The sequence below is a fragment of the Dipodomys merriami genome, unplaced genomic scaffold (genome assembly GCF_024711535.1).
Source record: "Dipodomys merriami isolate MVZ:Mamm:240054 unplaced genomic scaffold, mDipMer1.0.p SCAF_1, whole genome shotgun sequence".
Taxonomy (NCBI): Eukaryota; Metazoa; Chordata; class Mammalia; order Rodentia; family Heteromyidae; genus Dipodomys; species Dipodomys merriami.
Window position 1 is genome coordinate 10,306,599 of NW_027202270.1, and position 27,165 is coordinate 10,333,763.

Below are 27,165 nucleotides of genomic sequence, written 5' to 3' on the forward strand. Positions count from 1 at the left end.
GTGGGAGCCAGCCCCGCCCCCGCGCCCCCTCCCTCCTCCCGGGCCTTCGGATTCGGGGCTCCACAGCCGCAGTGCTCCCCCCGCCGCCCCCCACCCTCACTCCTGCGTCTTCCCGAGCTCGCCCCCCTCCCGTTTTCCCAGACTCCCCTCGTGCTTTCGGGTAGCCACCCAAACATCCCCCCCTCCCTGCGTCGCTTCTCCCGCGCCCCCGCCCGTCCGCCCGCCGCAGGGGATTCCTGCGGGCCGGGGAGGTGGGGGGGGCCGCCCTGGGTGGCGCGGGCCGGGATCGCTGCACCGGGGCGGCCCGCCGCGCAGGGGCGCTGCCCGCGCGCGCTGCTGCGCCGAGGCCGGGCGCGGGCGCCGCTGCGGCACCGCCGGGGGTGGTGGAGGGGGGGGGCGCGGAGAGGGGCGGGCTCGGCCCGGAATGTGGAGACCCGGGCGGGAGCCTCCCGGCGGCGGCGGCGGCCGGGCTGCCTAAGGCTGAGGCTCCATCACGTGTTTTGCTTCCCGGGACTGAGTGAGACGGCGGCGCGGTCGGCGGGGGCCGGCGGGCGCGCGGAGCCAGACGCCGCCGCCGCTTGTTTTGGTTGGGGCTCGGCAACTCCGCGCAGGAGGAGGAGGAGGAGAAGGAGGAGGTGGAGGAGGAGGGAGGGGAGAAGTAACTGCAGAGGCAGAGCCTCTCGGGGAACTGGCGATCCTTCCCAAATCTCCCCCCCCCGTCCTTCCCTCCCTCCCGCACCCCTCCCCTCCCTCCCTGCCCACCGGAGCCAGGGGCAGGGATGAGCCTCCGGTCCCTCCGCACTGCTGTCCCTAGCCTCCCCGGCGGCTCCGTAGCCGTTGGCGTGGAAAAGCCACTTTCCCCGCCCGCCGCGATGGGCCCGGGTGCGGGCTGCAGAGGACGCGTCCGCGGGCGGTGACGGCAGCCGCAGCAGCAGCCGCAGCGCCGCGGTCTCCGCGATTGAGCTGGTATTTGGGCGGCTGGTGGCGGCGGCGACGGTGTGTGTGTGAGTGTGTGTGTGTGTGTGTGTGTGTGTGTGTGTGTGTGTGTGTGTGTGGAGGGGGGGGAGCCGCGTGGGGTGGGAGGAGACGGAGGAGGAGGAGGAGAAGGGGGAGGAGGGAGAACCCCGTGCAACGTTGGGACTTGGCAGCCCGCCTCCCCCTGCCCAAGGATATTTAATTTGCCTCGGGAATCGCCGCTTCCAGAGGGGAACTCGGGAGAGAGAAGGCGCGCGCGCGCCTGGAGCCCCCGACCCCGGGCCGCCGCCGTTCCCCGCGCGCGGGACTTGAGCGGGGCAGCCACACCAGATGCGGCTTTGCTCCTTCCTTGGCTGCAGTGGCTGAGAAGAGACTTGGATTTTTTTTTTTGGAGGGGGGGACCATTTTGGCTGCCTCCACCCCTCCACCCTTCCCCGGGGCACGAAACGCCTTAAAACTCCGGCGGGCTCTCGCTCGCTCGCTCGCTCGCTCTTTTCCCTTTGGCGCAGCCACTGCGATCTCCTTCAGCCTCCTTCCCACCTCCCACCCCCGGCCGCCCTCCGCTTCCCAGTGCGAGGGGTGGGGGGGGGGCGCCGTGGATTTCGCAGCCGGGACTTTCTGCCGCCTCCAGCCCCGGGTGCATGTGCGGGGCCGCAGCCGGGAGCCACCGCCCCCCCACCGCTCGGTTGTTTTTCGGCGCCGGCCTGTGGTGCCCCCGCCCGGCGGCGGCGGCGGCGGCGGCGGCCGCAGCATGGCGAGCCCTCCGGAGGCCGATGGCTTCTCGGACGTGCGCAAGGTGGGGTACCTGCGCAAACCCAAGAGCATGCACAAGCGTTTCTTCGTGCTGCGGGCGGCCAGCGAGGCCGGGGGCCCGGCGCGCCTGGAGTACTACGAGAACGAGAAGAAGTGGCGGCACAAGTCGAGCGCCCCCAAACGCTCGATCCCCCTCGAGAGCTGCTTTAACATCAACAAGCGGGCCGACTCCAAAAACAAGCACCTGGTGGCTCTCTACACCCGAGACGAGCACTTTGCCATTGCGGCAGATAGCGAGGCCGAGCAAGACAGCTGGTATCAGGCGCTCCTGCTGTTGCACACCCGGGCCAAGGGTCACCACCACGACGGGAGCGCGGGCTCCGGGGCCGGGGGCAGCTGCAGCGGCAGCTCGGGCGTGGGGGAAGCCGGGGAGGATCTGAGCTTCGGAGAGACGCCCCCGGGACCCGCCTTCAAGGAGGTCTGGCAGGTGATCCTGAAACCCAAGGGCCTGGGGCAGACAAAGAACCTGATCGGCATCTACCGCCTCTGCCTGACCAGCAAGACCATCAGCTTCGTGAAGCTCAACTCGGAGGCCGCCGCAGTGGTGCTCCAGCTGATGAACATCCGCCGCTGCGGCCACTCGGAGAACTTCTTCTTCATCGAGGTGGGCCGTTCGGCCGTGACGGGGCCCGGCGAGTTCTGGATGCAGGTGGATGACTCGGTGGTGGCCCAGAACATGCACGAGACCATCCTGGAGGCCATGCGGGCCATGAGCGACGAGTTCCGGCCCCGCAGCAAGAGCCAGTCGTCCTCCAACTGCTCCAACCCCATCAGCGTCCCCCTGCGCCGACACCACCTCAACAACCCCCCGCCCAGCCAGGTGGGGCTGACGCGCCGCTCGCGCACCGAGAGCATCACCGCCACCTCCCCGGCCAGCATGGTGGGCGGGAAGCCGGGCTCCTTCCGCGTGCGCGCCTCCAGCGACGGAGAAGGCACCATGTCCCGCCCGGCCTCGGTGGACGGCAGCCCCGTGAGTCCCAGCATCAACCGGACCCACGCGCACCGCCATCGGGGCAGCTCCCGGCTGCACCCCCCGCTCAACCACAGTCGGTCCATCCCCATGCCCTCTCGGTGCTCCCCGTCGGCCACCAGCCCCGTGAGCCTGTCGTCCAGTAGCACCAGCGGCCACGGCTCCACCTCGGACTGTCTCTTCCCACGGCGATCCAGCGCTTCCGTGTCCGGCTCCCCGAGCGATGGCGGCTTCATCTCTTCCGACGAGTACGGCTCGAGCCCTTGCGACTTCCGCAGTTCCTTCCGCAGCGTCACCCCCGATTCCCTGGGTCACACCCCACCGGCCCGGGGCGAGGAGGAGCTGAGCAACTACATCTGCATGGGTGGCAAGGGGGTCTCCACGCTGGCCGCTCCCAACGGCCACTACGTGCTGTCGCGCGGGGGCAATGGCCACCGCTACCTGCCCGGAGCCGCGGGCCTGGGCACCAGCCCGGCCTTGGCTGTGGACGAGGCCGCCGCCGTCGGGGCTGCGGATCTGGACAATCGGTTCCGGAAGAGAACCCACTCGGCCGGCACGTCCCCCACCATTTCCCACCAGAAGACCCCCTCGCAGTCGTCCACGGAGGAGTACACGGAGATGATGCCCGCCTACCCGCCAGGAGGGGGCAGTGGAGGCCGGCTGCCCGGCTACCGCCACTCGGCCTTCGTGCCCACCCACTCGTACCCCGAAGAAGGGCTGGAGCTGCACCCCTTGGAGCGCCGTGGGAGCCACCAACCCCACCAGCACCCCCGGCCCGACCACCACGCCGCCCTCCACACCGACGACGGCTACATGCCCATGTCCCCGGGGGTGGCCCCGCTGCCCACCGGCCGCAAGGGCACCGGGGACTACATGCCCATGAGCCCCAAGAGCGTGTCTGCCCCCCAGCAGATCATCAACCCCGTCAGACGCCATCCTCAGCGCGTGGACCCCAACGGCTACATGATGATGTCCCCCAGCGGCAGCTGCTCGCCCGACATCGGTGGCAGCGGCGGCGGCGGCGGCGGCGGCGGGGTCAGCGGGAAGCTCTGGACGAATGGGGTCGGGGGTCACCACCCCCACGCCCTGGCGCACCCCAAGCCCCCTGCCGACAGCAGCAGCGGTGGCAAACTCTTGCCTTGCACAGGGGACTACATGAATATGTCCCCCGTGGGCGACTCCAACACCAGCAGCCCCTCCGACGGCTACTACGGCCCCGAGGACAAGCCCGTTCTGTCCTACTACTCACTGCCAAGGTCCTTCAAGCACACCCAGCGCCCCGGGGAGCCGGAGGAGGGTGCCCGCCCCCAGCACCTCCGCCTCTCCTCCAGCTCCGGCCGCCTTCTCTATGCCACCACGGCAGAAGATTCTTCGTCGTCCACCAGCAGCGACAGCCTCGGTGGCGGTTACTGTGGGCCTCGGCCCGAGCCCGGCCTCCCCCATCCCCACCATCCTGTCCTGCAGCCGCATCTACCCCGAAAGGTGGACACCGCCGCGCAGACCCACAGCCGCCTGGCCAGACCCACCAGGCTCTCCCTGGGGCACCCCAAGGCCAGCACCTTACCGCGGGCTCGTGAACAGCCGCTGCAGCCCCAGCAGCAGCAGCAGCAGCAGCAGCAGCAGCAGCAGCAGCAGCCGCAGCCTCCAGAGCCCAAGAGCCCAGGGGAATATGTGAATATTGAATTTGGAACTGAGCAGCCTGGCTACTTCTCTGGCCCCAGGGCTCCACACAGCTCCGGCCTTTCTGTCCGGTGCCCATCCCAGCTTCAGCCAGCTCCCAGAGAAGAGGAGACTGGCACTGAAGAGTACATGAACATGGACCTGGGGCCAGGCCGGAGGGCAGCCTGGCAGGAGAGTGGTGTGGTTGAGGTGGCCAAGGTGGCTGGGCCTGCCCCTCCAGGGGCTGCTAGCGTGTGCAGGCCTACCCGGGCCGTGCCCAGCAGCCGCGGCGATTACATGACCATGCAGATGCGTTGTTCCAGCCAGGGCTACGTGGACACCTCCCCAGTTGCCCCCGTCAGCTACGCTGACATGAGGACCGGCCTTGCTACAGTAGAGGACGTGAGCCTGCCCCGGGCCACGGCCGCTGCTCCCTCTTCGTCCGCAGCCGTGGCCGCCTCTCCCAGTGAGCCTGAAGGAGCAGCCGAGCTGCCCGGGCGGGCTTCCCTGCTGGGGCCTCCACAGGGACCCGGGGGCATCAGCGCCTTTACCAGGGTGAATCTCAGTCCCAACCGCAGCCAGAGTGCCAAAGTGATCCGTGCAGATCCCCAAGGATGCCGGAGGAGGCATAGTTCGGAGACCTTCTCCTCCACACCCGCTGCCACCCGGGCGGGCAACACGGTGCCCTTTGCAGCGGGGGCCGCAGTGGGCAGCAGCAGCAGCAGCAGCAGCAGCAGCAGCAGCAGCAGCGAGGAGGTCAAGCGCCACAGCTCTGCCTCCTTTGAGAATGTGTGGCTGAGACCTGGGGAGCTAGGGGGAGGCCCCAAGGAGACTGCCCAAGGGTGCGGGGCCGCCGGGGGTGTGGAGAATGGTCTTAACTACATAGACCTGGATTTGGTCAAGGACTTCAAACAGCGCCCTCCGGAGCGCCCCCCACAGCAGCAGCCTCCCGCACCCCCAAACCCCCATCAGCCCGTGGGCAGCGGTGAGAGCCGCTCCACCAGCCGCTCCAGTGAGGATTTAAGCACCTATGCCAGCATCAGCTTTCAGAAGCAGCCAGAGGACCGGCAGTAGCGTCACAGCAGGTGCGTTTTCATGGTGTCAGTCTGAAGAGGAACTGCTTTTAACCTTGTGTTGCAATTCTGTGCTTTGACTCTGCCCCTTCCCAACTCCTTTCCACTGGGTCCTTGGGGAGGAGGTGCTTGCAAGAGGGGAAGGTGGGTGGGAGCCTGTAGATGCTCACCCCACCATAGCACCAGCCAGCCAGTCAGAGAAATGCATAGGAAAGCAGCACAGGAGGGGGTGTCCCAAGTGAACTACTTAACTGTAGCTGTATATATATATATATATATATATATATATATATATATATATATATATATATATACACACACACACACACACATATATACATACATATATATATGTATATATATTCTGATACCAATTCTAAAGTTTGTTGATCTCAACTTTCAATTTGGTATTGAAGTTTACTTTTGACCCTTCTATTTAGGTCAGCCCCTAGAAGGGACAGTGTTCCACGAATATTTGTTGCTACAGGGGACTAAACTCTTCAGATCCTTTTCTCAGAGCTCTGAAGGCTGATCTTATCGAGTATGCTCTGTGCACTTTTGTTCTGTGATTTCACAATACCAAGGCAACATAACCAGCAGCAAAAAGATTCAGGAGTAAAAGGTTTTTTTGTGTGGTTGTTTGGTTTTGTTGTGGAATTTAGAGGAAAAATAGTAGTTGATCTCTGATCTCTGAAGAAAGTCACTACACGTGACGTTTTCTTATTCTTGTACTGAGATTTGTGAAATATTATCGTACCATCTCAGGTACGGCAGCCTTTCTTTAAAGGATAAGCAATAAACTGTGTGCACCTGGGGCCCATTAAGAGTTAAGAGTTGTGGAAGTTCATCCCACTGTGTCTGACTTGTAGTTGTCTTTTCTTGTACTAAGATACCACAGATCTATCACTTGGAAGCTACTGTATCTCTTCTGCAAAATGACTTAACATGTTGGTGGTGAAAAAGATTGCACAATGAATCCCAGAAAGGAGGTTGCTTTGCTTTGGTTTGCATTGATTGTGTGGGTGAAATTGTACTCTTCACTTTTAGCAGGTTTGTTTTCCTTTCAGTTCAAGAGTAGATGCCTCAGGAATACTGAAAAGTTGACTTCAGGTCTTCTGTCTGTGGCTGTGGCTATATGAAAAATGGAAAACAGTTGTAATAGGAAATGAGCCTGCCCCTCATTCTGTGTTCTGTGAGCCTGTTTTCTGGTGGTCATCATTGTGGGTAGAAGAGAGGCTGTATAGTCATCAAATAATGTGATGAGCTGGCAATGAGGAGTTTGAAACATTTGGAAACACTTTATTCTCACAAACTGACTACCTTGGGAATTTTATGTATTCTTCACAGAGGAGCCTTTAAGAGCATTTGTACTTCTTAATAGGTGCCCATTCATTAGATGTAGCCTTGAGTTTCTATCCATAGGAAATAATAACACACAATACATATGTGTATCATGTGGCCATTGTTTCTTTGATTCTGTGTTCAGCACTCCATCATTTTCTGTTTTGTAAAAACCAGAAAAAAGTACCTGAAGATTAACACTAAGAATTTTGGTGATCTATTATAATAAGCATATCTTTGATCAGTATTTATTGCAACATTTATTTTTACTATTTGCTTAAAAACAGATTTGATACTGTAACATGCAATTTTTGATTATTTCAAATGTTTTTGGAAGTTGCACTCCCTGGGACACTGTAAACATTTGTAAACTGATTCATTTATAAAGTCAATTCAAAGTAAAGAAATGTAGCAGAGTTAAAATTTTGGCTTTAAAGGAGCTACAAAAAGATACACATTAAGTTTTTCTCACTTGTTTTCTTAGTTTGTGTAGGTTTCTCTTTATAGAGTACAATAAGTGTGTTTGGTCTGAACAAACAAGGCAGATGACCAAAGGCACATTTTAAAAAGGGGTTTAAAAGCAAAAAGAAAAACCCTCCTCAAATAGAGGACACACTGAAAAACAAAACCTAAAAAGTTAAATCCCTAATCTTCTATTCTTGACTTTCTTAGATTAAATATATTCTACAAAAAAATTATAGAATCATACTTTTAATCCAGGAGTAGATAATAGGCCACATTTTGACAGAGCTGTGCCAGCAATATATTCTAAAATATGTATTTGTAAGATGTAAAGCATCTGTGATTTAAGTGGTCACTAAATGCAATCTGGTATATCTGCATCCTCAATTCTCCTTTCTTGACTTTGTCCTGTTGCATTTAAAGATGTTATTGCATAGTCAATCTTAAGAAACAGACATCAGACCTGCTCAGGATGAGGGCAGGAGTTTGTAGTTCTTTGCCTGGCTTCCTCCCCAATTGCTATCTTTGTCATCCGTATTTCTCAAGTAATACCTGAAGCACGGTGAGAGGTGTCTGCTCTTTCTTTCTGGCCCCCTTTTGAAGCATCCCTGCTTATTTTAACTGTCCACCAAAAGAGCATTTGTAAAACATTCCACTCAGGTGCTCAGGCAGGACTTAGGAGATCCCTTTCTGTTTCTCTTTCCCATGTCTGGTGTGTTCTACAACTTCTGCCCTACTTATTATTTTTGTGCTACTGCTTTTCTCCCATTTCTTCCCTTTGTTCCCCACCATCCCCGCATTGCTTCTCCCTCCTCCCCCTTTTCAGAATTTCACAGTGTGGAACTTGTGGCCTGTTCTCTGCAGAGGCTCCATTGAGCCCATGAAGAAGGCCAAAAAGAACCCTTAAACTTAGGATAGCAGCCCAGCTACTTTTAGTCAGCATCTACTTCTGGATTTGTCACAGAGGCTGGGCACACAAAGATGCAGACCCCAGCCAGCCCTTTGGGGTTCCGTTATTTTGGTTTTTGTCATTCTTTTGTTATGACCCCCTTAAAATGATTTTGCCCTCTCTTCCTGCCTGAGTTCAAGGATTCCCTACCTCTAGCATCATGCCCCCTTCCTCCCCCCCCACCCCCCACGCCACTCTCTCCTCTGCCTGGTGGCCTTTTATCTGGCTTTGCCCCTGGCACTTTCCCTTTTTCCAGGGTCACCTCCGCTTCCTGCATTCCTCCCTCTTTATTTGGCTCTTGGCTGCTCCTCCCTCCTCCTACCCCCCCCCCCCCTTGCTAGGGGTGGGGGTGAGGCTAGCCGGGCGGCCGCCCTCCGGTCTCCCGCCCCTGCCTGCCGGTCTGAGGTCGGTTGTTGGGGGCAACCGGGCCCCTTCCCAGGCCACGTGGTTGGCAGTGTCAAAAGAGCGCTCCCCCCGGCCCCCCTCTCCGGGACGGCTGTGTGGCCGCTGGCTCTGGGCGGGCGGGGCGGTCTTGTTGATTGGCCCCTGCCAGAGCCAATCAGCATGAGGAATGGCGGGGAGGGCGGGGCTCAGGGCTGCATCCCCGGGCCACGTGCCTCCACCCCCCCCTCCCGAGCGCCTTTCCTGGCACCACCCTCGCCGTTGACCCGAATCCTTCCCACTCCCCAGATCCCCCCTGGCGCCCGGGGGCTCCCGCACCCGGCGGGCCTCCCCACCCGCCGGGATGAGGCGCGTCGGGACCCGAGTGTCAAGAATGAGAACGGCCGCGGCGCTGGCAGAGCGAGGCCCGGAAACACGCGCTTCCTCTTATTTTTAATTGAGAAAAATGCGGCTGTGACCATGTGACGCGCCCCATTTTGTTTCCGTCCTCTCTTTACTATGGTTTACTACGAAGCCGCGTTCCCTGGCCTTCCCGCCTGGGATCTGTGAGCTGGAGCCCGGAGCAGCGCGAGGGGCGGGCGCAGGGGTGGGCTCCGGGCGCCCCGGCTGGCGCTGTCCGGGGGTCACCGGGGAGGGGGGGCCGGGGGGGGGGAGGAAGGGAGAGACGGGCCGGCCTTGAACTCTGTCTGACGCTATAGACTGGCTTGGACAGATCCTCTCTCTGCTCTGAGGATCTGGAGATGCTCCGTGTGCCCCTTCCCCAGAATTGAAGATTTGAAGGAAATGCTGCTCGGTTTAATTCTCAAAATTCAGATTTGCTTTTGACCTGTGACCTCCCACGAGGGCAACTTGATTTTTGTAAAACTAGCTTGCTGGGTTTGCATTGCTTCTGGCACATAAGAAAACCGAACGAGAAAAATGGTATGTGGCATAGAAAGGTATTCAGATTTGTTCTTTGTAAAATCAAGAAATGCTTCAAGTATTTTCTGCTCCCCTGACCCCTCAAATAAGGGTCTTCATTAACCAGCATCCCTATATTACTCTCATTACTGCCCCCTGCCCCTCTCCTCTCCCAGGACCCAGAACAATGCTTCCTGACAGTGAGAGCTCGTTTCTCTGTTGTTCCAGAATGTTTTGATTTTTTTTTCTTTTATTTTCTAAAGACTTGGGGGAATTAAACCAAGGGCTTTGCTTGTGCTAGGCTAGTGCTCTGTAACTGAGTGACATCCCTAGACATCTCATTCTAGCATTCTCTGGAAATCTAACAGTCTTATTACTTTGTACTGTTGTTCAAGTATCTTTTTCTGTTCAAAAATACATCCATAAACATTCCCAAATCTCATAATCGTGTATCTGAATGGCCTCTAAATAAAAAATGTCTTCAATATTGCCTTGCACGAAGAGAATTGGGTTCCGAAAGGGCATACAACTTATTTTTTTCTCTTTTAGTTTATCAGAATTCCTGGAAAATAGCGTTGTACTATCTTGAATGATGATGCAATGGAAAAGCAGCTCCTGGGAGTGAGAACTGAGGTTCTAACAGAGCTTGTGTCCTTTACTAGTGGGGTGACCTTGAGAAAATCAGTAAATTTCCCTGAACCTATTTCTTTACCAGTAACTGAGAATTTTGTTCTACATCATTTTAACCTCCTTTGCAGCTCTAAACATAGGAATGTTTTGGAGCAAATGACTGATACTCTTTCACAGGTCAGTTATAATGAGGATTCTTTCTGAAGAGGTCATCTATGGGCTGGGCCCATAATAAAGTATATTGGAATACCCTGTTCTCTCCTTTTCTACCCCTTACATCAGACATTCTTTATGGACAGGTGGAGGACTGGATAGAAAATGCAGTCTGTTTTAGGCCTGATTTAACCTTTCTTATTTGGAGGGGGGTATTTTCTAGTTTCAACAGACTTAAATCCTCTTAATTGTATCACTCTAAAAATGTTAAACTATCTCTAGACTAAAAATAAATAACCAAATGAACAAAACATATGGGGGAAAGCAAGCCTCTTGCTGCTTCCTCTTCCCCAAGGTCAGCTGTCCCAAGCAGCATCTTAACTTCCTAGGGAAGGCCCAGCTAGTACTAAAACATGCTTACTCTGTTGGGATTCACTTATGGGGAGTCTGTGTATGGTTTTATGCCACCAGAATTCTCCTGTGAGACAATCTCTTAAGTGGGTAGAAAAGAAATCTGAGAAGCCAATGGGGGACTATGCAAAGTCTTCCACAATTTTTGTTGTTGTTGCTGCTTTATTTTTCTTGGCTAGGTGAGTGAAACACCTCAATACTTCTCTTGTTAGCAAAATTTGTATTATCTACTGTGTGTGTGTGTGTGTGTGTGTGTGTGTGTGTGTGTGTGTGTGTGTGTGTGTGTGTGTGTGTGTGTATACTTTAGGATTTTGGATTAGCTAGTTGAGCTATAGGTTTTCTGTTTGACTGACCCAGTATCATCTTGGTTATATATGTTCAGAAGTTCCTACAATTGGTTTCACAGCATACTTAGAGTGAATGGTCTGTAGACTTCATCATTCAGAACTCTGGTCACTTCTGCTTTTACCCATCCTCCAACTATATTCAGTTTCTTAGCTGAAGAGTATGCAAATGGATCCTTTTATTTTAATGAATTGGTAATTTAGTATAATGGAACACTTCAAGGTTCTGTTTTGTTTTGTTTTAAAGCCATTTCCTCAATTATTTCCTCATGTTAGAGTGTTATTGGAAATTGTATTCAAGGAAAATAGCTTCTTGTGAAATTGTGTTCAAGTCAGTTTCTCTGTAAGATTCTGAAACTTTTTCTTATACTAATATTTTTTATTTTTGGCTTTGGAAATAATAGTACTCTTTCACATTTGTAATTATGTGTTTGAATTGTTATTTCATTGCCTTCTGAATCTGTAGGCTGACTTTAAAAACTCTTTAAAATGTTATTATTGAAACATGTTTAGTGGGTATAATCACATCAAGCTTTAACTCAGTAAAATTATGTTTTAATGTTAGTATGTTATGATTATAGTATACTTTCCACGAAATAGTTTAAAAAGCAATTGTAAGGTTTTTCAAATTATAGTCTAGTCAGTATCATCTATTTGCTTCTATTCTTGTTTCACATTATGGAAATGGTGGTATCTTTCCTGATCTTAATTCACAGAAAAAGGGGAAGATGGATTGGATACAAGTAGAAGGCATTGTCATCTATGGTAAAAGGACATTTTCCATTTTAATAATATTCTTGCTGCAGGGTCTGCTGTAATCTACTTGTTAAAATAAATTTGGTTGGATAAATGTCATTTGTGCTTTTTCAATGAGTCAGTGATCATTGAATAATAGGGTTTTTAAAACGACGTGTTGATGTTAAGAAAGCTGTCTTCCCTTTTCAGTCCCTGTCTTTTTTTTTTTTTTTTTTTTCACTCCTAATGTCAGGAAAGTAGCTTGGATCAGTCTACAATTTTAGATGTGTTTTTCTTAAAGTGAGAGATTATGTGGTTTTATTACCCTACCTTGAATTCTTTATTGAATAAGCTCAGGCATAATCACTGTTTTCCTATAGACCATCCCATGTATTTTTTTTTTTAAACCACATTACATAAGTACTTCCCCCACCTCCACCCCTCCTTTGCTTTTTTTACAAAATAAAATACTTTGAAGGGAATTCTCTGGTTCTCTTTGACATCAATTGCTGAACGATATCACTTAATCTTGAGAACTTGACAGCTTTGTTGCTGACATGATCATAGAAACACTATTATTCATTATTCATATATATAGTATTGTAATTAAATTATATTTTTCACAGTAAGTCATAATTTTGTGAAACATCCCTGGTGTAGTCTTAGAACTTCTCGTTTCCCAGCTCTAACATAAATTATCCATCTTTGGCCTAACAGGCCCCCAGCCTACTTGGTCTTCCTTTCTTCTGTTTTTTTCCTCAGTTCCCATGACTGCAAAGTATTATGATCTGGATTGTACATGATTTGTTGAAAGAGGATGAGCGTAGGTAGGTGACAGTAGAGATAGAGAAAAAAAGAAAGAATAAGACTAAGGGAAAAATTGTAAATGTAGTTACCAGACGGACATTTTATGGCGCAAGTGGTTGGGTTAAAAAAAAATCAAGATTCCTGAAAATCAACATATATAGGACAGACATACCATCCTACCTAAAACCTTTAGACTTTAAATCCATTCTAACCATATTTCTTGCCTGACAACATCTACCACCAAACATCTGACAAGGCTGTTGAAACTCACTCCTCGTTTGGAAGAATGGCCATCTTCAGACAAGAAGCCAGCAAACATAATACTGGCAAGAAGATAGCAATAGAAAAGTACTGTTATATTGTATGCAAGTGAAAGAGGTAGGAAAGGTCCCATCATTAAATACATAGCACTTGTTATGGATTGATTGGTGTTAGGAAAGGTGGAACTTACAAAAGAAATTTTAGCTTTTCTTTCTGCCTTAGTTTTATTGGTAAGGGACTTTTTTCCTCTTTGGGTAGGAATTTTATTTTCAGTGGGATTGGCGTAGCCCTTTTAACTATGCTTCCTTCAGGCTGGCTAGATAATCTGAGATTTTGCCATTGCTTGCTCGTTTTCTTAGTTGGTTTCAGAGACATGTGGTCATACTTGTTTTGAAGCTTACAACATTTTCTTTGAGAAATGTGAACAAAGCATATTTTTTTATACTACTAAGTTTTATAATACCTTTCTGGGTTTATTCACATTACTGAAAAATGTAGGTGATATATGGATACACTAAGTTTCAAGTCTTTTTAAAGGTATAGAGTGAAAAATAAAGCTCCCTCTCACCCATGCACCTCATCTTCTGTTTGCAGAGACCATCTTCCTTGCTGACTTCATTTATTTTTCCAAAATTGCATTGCCTGAACAGAGAGTGTGTGTGTGTGTGTGTGTGTGTGTGTGTGTGTGTGTGTGTGTGTACTTGGGTATGAACTCAGGGTCTGGAGCTCTCCTTGTCTTTTTTTGCTCATAAATGGTGTTCCACCACTTGAATCATGCCTCCATATCCAGCTTTATTCTGGTTAATTAGAGATACGAGTGTCACAGATTTGTGTGTCTAGACTGCTTTTGTACTGTAATCCTCAGACCTCAGCCTCCTGAGGATCTAGGATTATGTAGTAGCCACTGGTGCTGACTTGCCTGTACATTTTAAAGCTTAATAACAGAAAGCTGGTTAAATTCCCAACTGCCCAAAGACATTGGTGGAAGAATAGGCTCAGATTTCAAATTCTGACACGAAAGGAACACAGAAGGCAATTTACTCCATACAACAGACGCTCTTTTTTTTTTTTTTTCTAAAAAGGAGAAAGAAAAACATTCCTTACTTTCCATACCTTCTGGTGAATCCTTAGATTCAAAAAGATATAGCCTAGTAAAGGAGGTGAAGGCATTGATTAAGAAATAATCTGCTTTTGTAAGATTGAAGTATCTTTGCAAATAAAGTAGGCAAAGGCATCTTAGGTTTTCTAACACAAACATTTTTTAAATATCATTTTATTTTCTTCTGTTCACTTGCCTGGCAGTATTCAAGTACCTCCCTACCTCTTTGACTGAATGAATAACTCACTCTTAATATAATGTAGTAGGAATATAGTAGGATTAAGTATAAAGATTTGGGTCCTTTTGAAGACCCTTTTTGAAGACTTTCTAGATATCAAAGGCACATATTTTTGAGAGTTCAAATGACTTACAGTATAGTATTTATTGGAATTTGTCTTTTACCATTTCAAATTCTGGGAGGGGTTTGTTTTAAACAAAAGATTGCATACAAATACTTCAAGAAATTCCTATACTTGAGTGATCTTTCCCTGCTCATTATCTCCAAAGTTATTAACTTTGGAATTTAGAGAATCTATCCTTTCTTCAAAGGGAGTTGTGAGATAATTTCTAATTTGAACCAGAGATGAAACTTCCCTAGTGGTCAAAACACATGCATGACCTGTACCCGCCTCTTTTCCTCTGATCTTAAGGGAGGCTATAAAGAGAAGGAGTCTGCTTCTGGACAAAATGAGAACTTTCAGGAATATTCTTCAAGATAAAATTTATATCTTTATAAACACAGTTTGATCTTCTTTTTTGCTTTTAGACTCATAGCAATAGCATCAGTATTCTTCTAATCACGAAGTGAGGAGAAATGAAATCCCTCAACATGAAGAAACCTTTTAAAAGGAATCTTGTATATGGAGCTGTCTAGTTTCTTTGGTATTTGTATCATTTCACTTTGGAAATGTAAAAACACCCCAGTCCTAAGTGCTTTAAAACACTGGTCATTTCTTAGATCATAGATCTGTGGGCTGGTTATTTGGACTGGGTTTGGCTGGGCAGCTCTTGGGGCTGGTCTCACTGTATTGGCTGGAGGCTGGAGGTAGAGGCTGCCCTTACTCATCTGTCTAGGGGATGGTGCTAGCTGTCCCATGGCACTTGCTAATGACTGGGCTCTATAGTCCTTACAGGTTAGCCATGGTTTCACATGGTATTGAGTGCATTTCCTAAGACTGGTGAAACAATGAGCAAATAAATACCTTTAAACCTCTGTTTCCATCACATTTGCTATTACCCCGTTAGCTAAGGCACAAGGTACAATGCCCCAATTCAAGGGGCATAAGCTAAGCTGTTGTAACTTACTGCATGCAGTATGTAAGTACATTTATAAATGTCATTCTTTTTGTCTTCATTAACACACTTATCAGTTACATGTTGAACATTTAGAATAGAATTATTCTTGGATATTATAATATTTGGTCCTACTTTGGGGTGGAAATATTTGTCATATTAGAATAGAGTTCTCTCATCTTTATTTTCCTTTTGAAAACATGAACAATTGTATTCTCTTACATAAATCTTTACTGAGTTCCTTCAGTGAGTTAGGCTGTGGAGACTGAAATAGGCATGTCCTTGACATTTCGTAGAGTGCAAAGAAAAAACAAGTAAATAAATATGTTACTATAAAAGAGGCAAAATCAAGGTGTTAGGAAGAGACTAGTAGGAATTACTTTTAAATGCAGGGGTAGAAAGCAATTTGAGAAGATAGTAGAGTAGATGATACAGTTCTAGCATTCAAGTTTTTTTGGGGGGGGGGGAGGGGTCCGGTCGTGGGGCCTGAACTCTGGGCCTGGGCACTGTCCCTCAGCTCTTCAGCTCAAGGCTAGCGCTCTACCACTTGAGCCACAGCACCACTTCCGGCTTTTTTCTTTTTGCTTATGTGGTGCTGAGGAATCGAACCCAGGGCCTCAGGAATGCAAGGCAAGCACTCTACCACTGAGCCACCTTCCCAGCCCCTAGCATTCAAGTTTGTGAAGAAGAGCCAGATATTGTTACGTTTCATGTTCCGTGGGTGAGATTTTGGATGGTATCTTTCCAAGAGTTGGTCATCGCCCTTGAACATGCCTCTGATTGGATGATTGCAGGCTGAAAGCTCCTCTCACAGAAGGTCGTAAAAAGAGGACTGCTTCAGTTTCTAGTAGAGGAGGTTGTTGTCTTAGCGTCTGGTGCTATTAGTAGTTGGTGCAAAGATGATGGCTGTCGGAGATTCCTTCTGAAGTAGAAGAGACGGTTACAGGTTCTGATAACCCTCAGGTAGATTACAGAGGACTAGAGAGCAGTTAGGGTACTGGAAGGGGACCCAGAGCCAGTGGGCATCTTCCCAATGACCCTTCACTAATGATTGCTGCTCCCTACCTACTCCATCACAAGCTAGGATAGATAATAACTGACTGTGAGGAGAATCAGGGAGTCTGAGACTTTTCAATGGTGTGGAATAACTTTCCCCACTTGACTGCAGACATTGGTAACTGAGAGTTGCTGATGAATGAGAAGCAAACACACCTGGTTTGCAATACCTCACTCAAAATGAGTACTTTCCTTAACTTTTGCCCAACTCTCCTCTCAGCTGCTATTTACATTTTTCTTTTCTTTTCTTTCTTTCTTTTTTTTTTTTTTTACCAGAATCTCAAATGCCTTAAATCCTCTTGAGGTTATACGACACAACAAAATGGGATGCTGTATAAAATGCATTGTGGTGGCGGGAGGAGGTGGAGGCCCTAAAGTTTTATGTGGAGTTAGTTGTGCGCGGTGGTATTTATATGGTGATCTTAGCAGCAACCATCTACCCAGCCCTCCTGTCCCTCCCTCACTTGCCCATCTACCCCCCTTCTCAATTCCAGCGCACTCTTTGAACCACAGCTCAACAATGACTTCCTTTCAAAGCTGATTCTATTCCCCTTGGTTACATTAAGGAATATAAATATTCCAGTTTTAAAAGAGTGGGTAATGAAAATAATTTCTGAAAATACTCCATGGGTTGAGAATCCTGAGATACAATCCTGAGAGTATAATCAAATTTTCCCTTTTGCCTGAAGTGTGTGTGTGTGTGTGTGTGTGTGTGTGTTTGAGAGAGAGAGAGAGAGAGAGAGAGACAGACAGACAGACAGACAGACAGAGAGGCAGAGAGACAGAGAAAGAATATGAATGTGTTGAGGAGGACTAGGGGGGGAGGAAACTACTACAGTCCAATAAAAAAGATTACATTCCTAAAACTAAGCTTTAAAAATAGTTTGCAGCTTGAGCATTTGGTCCTTCACAAGTCCCTACAAGGGACGACCATCTCAAAGTGTGCAGGCTTGTTGTTTCTCGGGCCTTTGAACTGGGTGAAGAATGTGTCTCAAAATGGGAAAAATGAATGGCTGGTGCTTTTAGCCTGCAGCCTGAGACTTGCTGGAGGAATGTCATTGTGTCTTCAAAGCCTGCTTCCCACCACGCTGCATTAGATGGCTCTTGGAAAGTGTCTTTGCATTATCAAGGACACAACAAAAACCCATGCCACCCAATTCGATCTAATTCACTGGCTCCTTTTAGGTGGATTTCGAATTAATGTGTCTCATCTCTCAGAAAAGAGTCCCATTTTGCTCCCTTTCTACTCCTATTGATAGGATTTGCTGTCATTCCATAGATCAGGAATCTTCAGGATTTTTTCTTTTCTTTTCTTTTAGTGTCATGGAGCACATTATAGAAAAAAAAAAAAAGAATAGTGACAGAAGGTGGTTAGGAAGATGTTTTTGTTCTGAGGAATTCTCAAATTCCAAAGACTTGTCAGCACAATCAACATTATGTTTACCAAATGTAAGTTTATTTAGATGATCAGAAAAATACCTAAACTATTTCATTTGCTTGGTTCAAGTATACATATCCCTGCTTTTTCTTTCAGAAAGTCCTCTTCTCCAAGTATGATGATGACAATCTGTCCTTGCTTTGGTTACACGCATTTTGTTTTCCTAGCTGAAAATTTTGAGCTATTTGAGAATACAGGCCTTATGTAGCAGTTTGGGGAGGAACCTTTGAATCTCAAAGATGAGTATAGCTTTAAGAAAGTCTCCAAAGTGGCTGTATTTTGAGTACCCTCAACCATTTCATTCATCCAATGTTTTAAAAATTAAATTCAGACCTAACTTTATCACATATCTAATAGTAGGCAAAAGTAAAAGAATCCTGTGATCCTAGGTATGGATAGAAAAACTTGGGTGAAAGAAATTACACTGTTGCCATTCCTGTATCTGAAATTGCAGTGCATATTAAGGTCTTGAAGACTTCCTCTGTTCCCTCCAGACCAGTCGTTGGAAGACTGACAGAAACTTTGCATTGTTTTGACAGGATTTACTTCTCTGCTTCCAACAGTAGCTCATCAACTTTTGTTCTATTAATATAGTTCTTCTGATGTTAATTGTAGCTTACTGATCTAGGTCAGCACATAGCATTTTCACTGAGGTTTAAGATATCAAAAGCAATGAGAAAATTATTTGAAAACTAACATATGAGACTTACCTCTGTTTTAAGGTAGAGGACAGTTACTAACATGTCCCTCTTCTTCTATTTCTCTCCTGTTGTTAATAAGCCCCTTTACTAAGATTTATGGCAAAGACCTCTGAAAAGGAATTAAATTTCAGTGAGACCATTTGGCCAGTGTGGTACTCTGCTGCCATGTTGACCCTGCCTCAGGACATTGAGCCCCTCAGTTTCCAAACGTTCATTTCCATACGTGCTTGAAACAGGGCTATTTTGATGTCAAAATAATAGAATGCATACTCGAAACTAGTTGTGAGCGATTATAGCGATTTTTCTAAAATATGGTTTGACAGCTGGGCATCAGTGGCTCATGCCTATAATCTTAGCTACCCAGGAGGCTAGATGGGAGGATCCTGGTTCAAAGCCAGCTGGGGCAGGAAAGTCCTTGAGACTCTAATCTGCAATAACTCCCAGAAAACAGCAAGTGGCCCTGTGGATCAATGTGGTAGAGTGGTAGCTTTAGAGAAAAGCTCAGGGACAACACCCATGTGTGACTTCAAGCCCCATGACTGGAAATATATATATATATATTTCCAATAATATATATATATATATGTATGATTTAACATATCAAACATTGAGATAAAACCTAGAATCCAAGCAACTTTACATATAGCTACAAAGTATTACATTTTTCTTTTCTTTTTTTATTTTTGTCAGTTATGGGGCTTGAACTCTGGGCTTGGGTGCTGTCCCTCAGCTCTTCAGCTCAAGGCTAGCAATCTACCAGTTGAGCCACAGCGCCACTTCCTGTTTTCTGGTGGTTAATTGGAGATAAGAGTCTCATGGACTTTCCTGCCTGCCTGGCTTTGATTTTCAATCCTCAGATCTCAGCCTCCTGAGTAGCTAGGATTACAGGCATGAGCCACCAGTACCTGGACAAAGTATTAAATTTTTTAATATAAAATTCCTCAGCTCCCTGAGTTCTGTAATATGAATATACTCATATATAATAGTAGGGACTCAGCTTTATTGGTCCTTTGACATGTATAGTCTTTCAAGTGTAGATTTGGTGCTCAGCTAGGCTGTTATTGTCTCTGTGAACATGGTTGTTGAAGTTTGAATGGATGGTAGAATGAGTCTGGCATCTGGTAAACACTACTTGTTGCATCTAGATACTGAATGAATGAATGAATGGAAAGTTGTATACTTGATATCCTTAGAAAACCTCCTTTTGTCTGTACATAAGTACTTCCTTGTTGCTTCTTGTGCTTCTGGTTCCTCAGATTTGATTAAGTTTATCTGGTAGTTCCCAAAGAAAACAGTCATATTTTTCTGGTGTAATAAAGCATGGCAGTAAGAGGAAGTGAGAACTGAAGTTGATATGTATCTGCCTGAGAGATATTGGCTTAGGGGGAAAATCTGCACCAGCTGACTATGAGAAAAGGTTGTTAGGGTTGTGTGATACTTTTAGGAGTCCACAAGTGTGACCACCAGTGTGTATTGGCTCACGTGTGTGTGTGTGTGTGTGTGTGTGTGTGTGTGTGTGTTTGTGTGTCTGTATCTTGTGTCTTTGTGTGTGTAGTGTCATGAACCATAGTTTATGTTGCAGTATTCAAGCTAGTGATTTTACTAACACAAGTTTCCTTTTTGCAACTGTAAGCAAAAAGTAGTAATATGTATATACCAATTGTTCTTTTTGAAAACTTTGTTTAAAAATTCTGTAAGAAAAGCAGTTTGCTTTTCTCTCTGTGTCTTTCTAGTACAAATGTTTGGTAGGAAAAGACTAATATCTTGAAACTGCTCTTATATAAGAAGCTCTTATTTTGACATGACTGTGTATTTTGCAAGTACAGATCTTCAAGTATATTCTTGTTAAAGCCATACATCACTAGAGGAAATCCTGCAATTTGGAGGTTACTTTTATAGTGGATAACAGCTTTTATGGTGGGAAATTCTTTCTTAGCTAACTTAACTCCATTCTCACGTGAAGGCATTGCATGCCGTCTTGGTTTTTCGGTAGTGGCAAAAATTGATGGCTCCTAACATCTGGAAGAATTCAAGGCTGTATTGTATTTTTACCAGAAGCTGTAAATGTACAAAGTAAAGATATGTTATTTTAGGTCCTAAAATAAATTAAAAAAATAAAACCTGGTGAACAGTTGTAAATACGTGGAAGATAAGATGGGAACTGATGATATATTGGTGCTACTATTTGTCAGTTTTCTAAAAGGGAAGTAAGGCTAGAAATGAATTTAAATAGAACTTCTAAGAAGAAATTATTTGTAAATACTTCATAATTGTTCAGGAAATGATAATTAACAGAATGATATTCTGGATTTCAAATATAAAGCATAACATATATTCATTTGCTGCTACTGAATTACAGGTCAGTTTCTTTAGGGGCAAAAATGTGCATTCCTTCAACTTTTCTGTGAAAAGCAATAATTCCTTAAATAACCTACAATTTAAAGTTTAATAAAAGTTTAATGTTTGATACATTATATTTTATATTCTCCAATTTAAGAAAATGTTTGATAACCATTTAGAAAGCAGAACATACAAATACTTAGAATTGGCTAAACTTTTTTTTTATCACTTATTTTAACTTGATATCATTCATTTAAAAAGTGTAAAGTATTTTAAAACAATTTTTTTGTTGTTGTTGGTCATGGGGCTGGGCCTGGACGCTGTCCCTCAGCTCTTTAGCTCAAGGTGAGTACTCTACCACTTGAGCCACAGCACCACTTCCAGTTTTCTGGTGGTTAATTGGAGATAAGAGTCTCACAGACTTGCCTGCCCCGGCTGGCTTTGAACTGCAAACCTTAGATCTCAACCTCCTGAGTAGCTAGGATTATAGGCGTGAGTCACCAGCGCCCGGCTTTGTACCGTATTATTGTAAGGGCAGTACAGATTTTCTCTCCTCTTTACAATTAATGAACCAGTTTGACATATTATTGTTGACTTATTTATGCTATATTCAGATTCCTTCAGTGTTGCCTCTCCTGGTTTGTTTGTTTGCTTTTACTCTTGGTGCACCCTCACCACATTGCATTTAGTCTTCAGGTCTCTGTAGGGTTCTCTGATTTTGAAAATTGAGAGTACTGGTGAGATATTTTGTAGAATGTCCTGACTTGCAGTTTGGTGACGTCTTTTCTCATAATTATCCTGGCACAATGCACTTTGGGGACACAGATCACAAGGATGAAGTGCCATCTTATCTCATCACATCAAGGATGCGTGTGACCAACATGAGTCATTAGTGTTGGTGTTGACCCTGATCACCTGGATGCCTGCACATCAGGCAGGTTTTTCCACAGTAAATTTCCTTCTGGAAGGAAGTCATTGGATACAACCCAGACTTCAAAAGTGCATGCCTGTAATACCAGCTACTGGGCAGGCAGAGGCAGGAAGATGGAGAGCCAATGGAACAAAGCTAGCAAGATCCTCTCTCAAAAGGAAAATACAAAACAAAGAGATAGGTATGACTAAATGGGTATGACATTTGCATAGCATTCTCAAGGCTTCAGTTTCTTAGCCTCCACCAAAAAAAGAGTAGTTATCAGTACATATGTATGTGTATGCATATATACATACATGGAATATATCTTATATTTTATAATACATCTACATACGTAATCCAGATATGTATATATGATATGCATATAAGTAATGTATACGTATATGCATTCTTTTGTATTCTCTACCTTTGGCAATCACTGATCTGTTGATTGTTTCTATATAATTTGGAAACATTCTCATGTGTCTCTTTACCAAGTTGTGTTCTTTTGCTTAGCAATATGCACTTAAGATATGTACTGCATTTTTTTGTGGCTTGATAAGTCTTTTATTACTGATTACTACTCTTGAATGTGTGTTCATATAAAACCCACTGGCCTTTTATATTTTCTTTTATGTGTGTTTGAAGATCTTTGTGAAGTCTGCTCTCAGTTTTCCCTTTATATTAATCATTCTTAAGTTGTTCCCAGCATTCTTATTTCTTAAGCCTTCAATTTTGTGGTTGATTCCAAAAACCTACAAAGTTTTCCTCTCTTTTTCCTTCCCAGAATGTCCAACATTCTGTAGTTGAGTAATTCAGACCAGACCAGCATACTGTTAGAGATTGACTTCTACTTGCTTATGTTCTCTCCATTTTATTCTCTTCCATATTAGTATTTATTTGGTCAAGGAGAGCCAAACATTATAGATATTTGTACCATTTTTGAGCCTCTGTGATCCTTTGGGAATCCAGGCAAAATTCCTTCGGAACTGTGGATGGGGGGAGTCATAAATGCACACAAAAGAAAACAATAAAAACCCCAAGACATTCATGCTCTCAGTAGTGCCATTCCATTCACCATTTAAAAAACACAGACAGTAATCTATCTATCTATCTATCTATCTATCTATCTATCTATCTATCTATCTATCTATCTATCTATCTATCTATCTATCTATGAATCTATCTCTGTCTCAGTCTCTCTTCTTTTCTCTCTGAAATTGTCTAAGCTTGTTAGTAATTCTAGCAATAAAATTCTTGGCATAGTAGATCATACAAATTATGGTAAGACATCTCTTATATGTGTTTTTAAGTGTGTGTGTGTGTGTGTGTTTGTGCCTGTGTGAAATAGAAACAGACAGAGTGGCAGAGAGACACATACATTCAGGGAGAGAGAGAGAGAGACAGAAATAGAGAGTTCTCCATGTGACTTGTTGCAACAGAGAGCTGAGAAAACATTCATTTTCACCAAAATGAATCTTGGTGCAATGACAGTTGTTCCTAAAACTGTTTAAATATTAACTGACCTGAAACAAACCTTATGTACCTTTGTGAACCACATACTAAAAATAGGAATATGTATCTGCTAATAATCGTTACTTCAAAGTTTCCAGAAACTCCACGTAGAGTCCCAGAGGTCATCAGCTGCAGACGCTTATGAAGCCATTTCTGTGACTGCCTCATTTTACACATTCCCTTGTGTCACCAAAGTCTAGGAGGCATTGGTATTACTGGACTATATTTACATTTAGAGTGTTGCCAATTCTCCAGAGTACATAAGCTGGGCTATTTATGAAGCAAATTCAGCTGGCAGCTGTAGATGAGAGGTGCTATTTTGGGAGGCATCCTAAATGTAAGGTTCTGTGGTGAAAAAACTTTGGTGTCTTCCAGATAAAAATACTTATAGCAGGAAGCAGTGGTTAACTGATTACTTCCTGTTGTAAGTATGCTTATCAGTATGATAAGCTTAAAGTTTCAGTTCTGCTTTCCTGATCCCAAGATTTCTTTTCCTGTAATCATCTTTTATAAGAGGATTAGAATTTTTCTTTACGGTAGATGGATAAAGAGCAGGGAAAATTTACTAGCATAAATTTTCGTTCGTTCTTTCTTTTTTTTTTAATCAGTCATGGGACTTGAACTCTGGGCCTGGGCACTGTCCCTCAGCTCTTCAGCTCAAGGCTAGCGCTCTACCACTTGAGCCACAGTGCCACTTCCATCTTTTTCTGCTTATGTGGTGCTGAGGAATGGAACCCGGGGCCTCATGCATGCAAGGCAAGCACTCTACCACTGAGCCACCTTCCCAGCCCCCGTAAATTTTCTTGACTTGAGAAGATCTCATTTGTTTTTTAGTACTCATTGGACTTGGTTGGCTAAGTGAAAACTTGAATGCAAAAATAAGACCCTGTTCATTCATTCAGCTATGCACAAATAGGACTGATTCCATGTATACTGTAATGCAAGGCTAGCATGGTTCTTATAAGTTAAAATTGAATGATAGAACCGAATCGGCATAGATAGGCAAGGAAAAAGGAGATAAGAATTTTATGCCTTTTTTTTTTTTTTGCCACCTTCAGAGACCTGTCGTTCTTTGACTAGATGTTTTGATTCATAAAACTAGAGGTGATCATATTTCCCCAGTCCATCTTAGAGTGTGTTATTTTGGAGGATCAAATGAATGTATATATGAAAGCACAATTATAAACAATGGATAGTCTTTTGAGACTTGGGTTTATAGTGGTTTGAGTTATGTCTCACCAACTCCCCTTTTACCCTTAGAACACAAAGGTATTTTGGGTTTGTGGTTCTTTCCTTATTGAAAGTATTTTTCAGAATCAGTCAGCTTTCTGGATTTCTTGGCTGGAAGAATTTGTCATGAAAAGCTTGAAAAGATGCCTCCACATTTATTCTGTAGTTCAGATAGGAGCACAAATGCGTTACACCATTAAATTCTCGAAAAGTGGCTTGCATTCATTCATTAGCCTGGCATAGAAAAAAAGGGGGTTCTACATGGAGACTAACTTATTTTACAGAGCTAAGTATAAATTATTATTAAAGCCTGAAACATTATATCTTAAAGGAGGTTTATACTTATAAGTTAATGCTTGATAAGAAATGTACTCATTATCTTGCCCATGTAATTGTAACCCCTCTGTACGGTATTTTCACAATAAAAAATATTAAAAAGTTCTTATAGTTCTTATAGATTTAATTATGTGTTTAATATGGAAAATGAAAGTATTGCTGGGTTACCTAGGGATTGGTTGCTCACACTTGTAAGCCTAGCTATTCAGGAAGCTGAGATCTGAGGATCAAGGTTCAAAGCCATCTCATTCAGGGAAAGTCCAAGAGACTCATGTCCAACTAACCACCAAAGAGAAGTGGATCTGGCTGGTTGCTGATGGCTCGCTCACACCTCCTGAGTACAGGAGGCTGAGATCTGAGATAGTGGTTCAAAGCCAGCCCAGGCAGGAAAGTTCATGAGATTTTTATCTCCAATTAACCACCAGAAAACTGGAAGTGGCGCTAATGCTTGCCTTGAGCTGAATTGTTGAGGGACAGCACCCAGGCACAGAGTTCAAGCCCTATGACGGACAAAAAAGAAGTAGGTCTGTAACTCAAGTGGTAGAGATCCAGCCTGGAGCAAAAAAGCTAAAGGATAATATGTAGGCCCTGAGTTCAAGCCCCAGTACCAGCACACAAACAAAATGTTACTTGGTAACGCTGAATATTTTCTTTCTACGCAGTTCTTGTTGATAAGTAGCTTGAGTCTCAGCTCTCTTTGATGGAGAGCTCCCATGTTGTGTGCTGGACTGGGCAAGAGGTGACATCGTTAAGGGATAGGTAAAGGGACAGGTGAATATATAGGTCAGCCACTTAGTAAACAAACTAGATCTGCTCTTCAAGCGTGGTCACAGAATCTAAAGCTTACTTGTCCCAGGGAAAAGCATCTTTGGAGAACAAGAACTGGTTAAATCCTCTCCTGCTACTTCAGGCTCCTTGTTAAAGAATAACACTGATTATTTACTGCCTTTCTCTATGAATTAGTCCTAGTCATAAAGCTTTAAAAATGCACTTATCACTTGTATGATGGTTATTAGTGTTCTTTTTTAACCTCCTATTTCCCTTTGGGGAGAGGAGTGGATGCAACACCTTTATTGCTTATCAAAAAGGGAAACAGAGTTGTTACCTTCTATGACTTTACAGGCCATATCTTGCAGGCAGTCAAAGGTTGAAGGGTTTTTAACTAAGATGAATGTAGTGATCAATGAATGGCCAAGGTTCATTCAGAAAAGCAGGAAGACTCCATTCCAGCAGATTATGACTCACTCTTAATGCATGTACCTGTTTTTCTAGAATCCTAGATCCAACATTTTTTGGGGAAAATGTGCAGACAAGTCCCTTTCTATGATCTGCCCTGGTCCTTTAAAAGGATAGCTTTGTTAAACTCCTTTGACATTATACTGATAGGTTGATAAGTAGATGCTTTTCAAGTATAAGTTGTTTCTAAGTTTCCTTTGAAAGTCCTGGGAAGCCTAGAATTGTCACTTACATCTTTCCATCTGTAGACTTGCTGGCTGGAAGTACAAGCCCAGGACTGGCTTTGTGGAGCCATAGGATGTTGGAGGCCTGCATTGTTTTCAGCTTCTTCTTTTGGGGGTGGGGTGGGGTTTTGTTGGTCATGGGACTTGAACTCTGGGCCTGGGTGCTGTCCCTCAGCTCTTCAGCTCAAGACTGCACTCTACCACTTGAGCCACAGCACCACTTCCAGTTTTTTGGTGGTTTATTGGAGATAAGAGTCTCACAGACTTTAATGTCTGGGCTGGGTTTGAACTGTGATCCTCAGATTTCAGCCTCTTGAGTAGCTAGGATTACAGGCATGAGCCACCAGTGCCTGGCTTATTTTCAGCTTCTTTAGGTGAGTTGCAGCTACAAGATTCTTTAGTCATTTTCAGTAGATCCTCATTTTTCTTTGTGGTCACCATTCTTTTGAACTTTCATGTCCATATGCTCTTATTACTAATGACCGTCCGTGGAAGGGCAAGAACTGGTGGCCTCAGTGGTTTTCATTTCATTGTCCCACCAGCTAACTCTTGAGACTTTGCTTAGAGAGTTGCCATCTTCATGTGTCTTCTCTATTAGGAGAGGAAATTTGTGGTTCCAGAGTGACTTGGTAATATTAGCCATGTTGAATTAAGAGAATTCCACTATTAGCTTCTAAGTTCAACTTGTAACTTTACTTGGATAAAACAATTTTGAAATACACTGAATATAGTTATCCTCCCACAGTCAATTTTGATTAACTTTAGGGAAGAACCAGGAGTTCAGTAAACTACCAGGGCATTCAAATTGTTTTTGTAACAGCCACTTCTGGTTTCAGGTGTGTGTGTGTGTGTGTGTGTGTGTGTGTGTGTGTGTGTATGCACACGGGCATGCACATGCACGT

At 45.5% G+C, this 27,165-nt stretch overlaps 1 protein-coding gene across 1 annotated transcript in view; it reads left to right on the top strand.

Annotated features, from left to right (window-relative positions):
- The first annotated feature begins 1,093 nt into the window (after window positions 1–1,093).
- The window catches only part of Irs1 (insulin receptor substrate 1), a 59,986-nt gene continuing 33,914 nt past the window's right edge, over window positions 1,094–27,165 (top strand). Inside the window, exon 1 of the mRNA XM_070015898.1 lies at window positions 1,094–5,502. Within this exon, the coding sequence (XP_069871999.1) occupies window positions 1,727–5,491 (3,765 nt within the window). The 5' untranslated portion in view covers window positions 1,094–1,726 and the 3' untranslated portion in view covers window positions 5,492–5,502. The remainder of the gene's footprint in view (window positions 5,503–27,165) is intronic.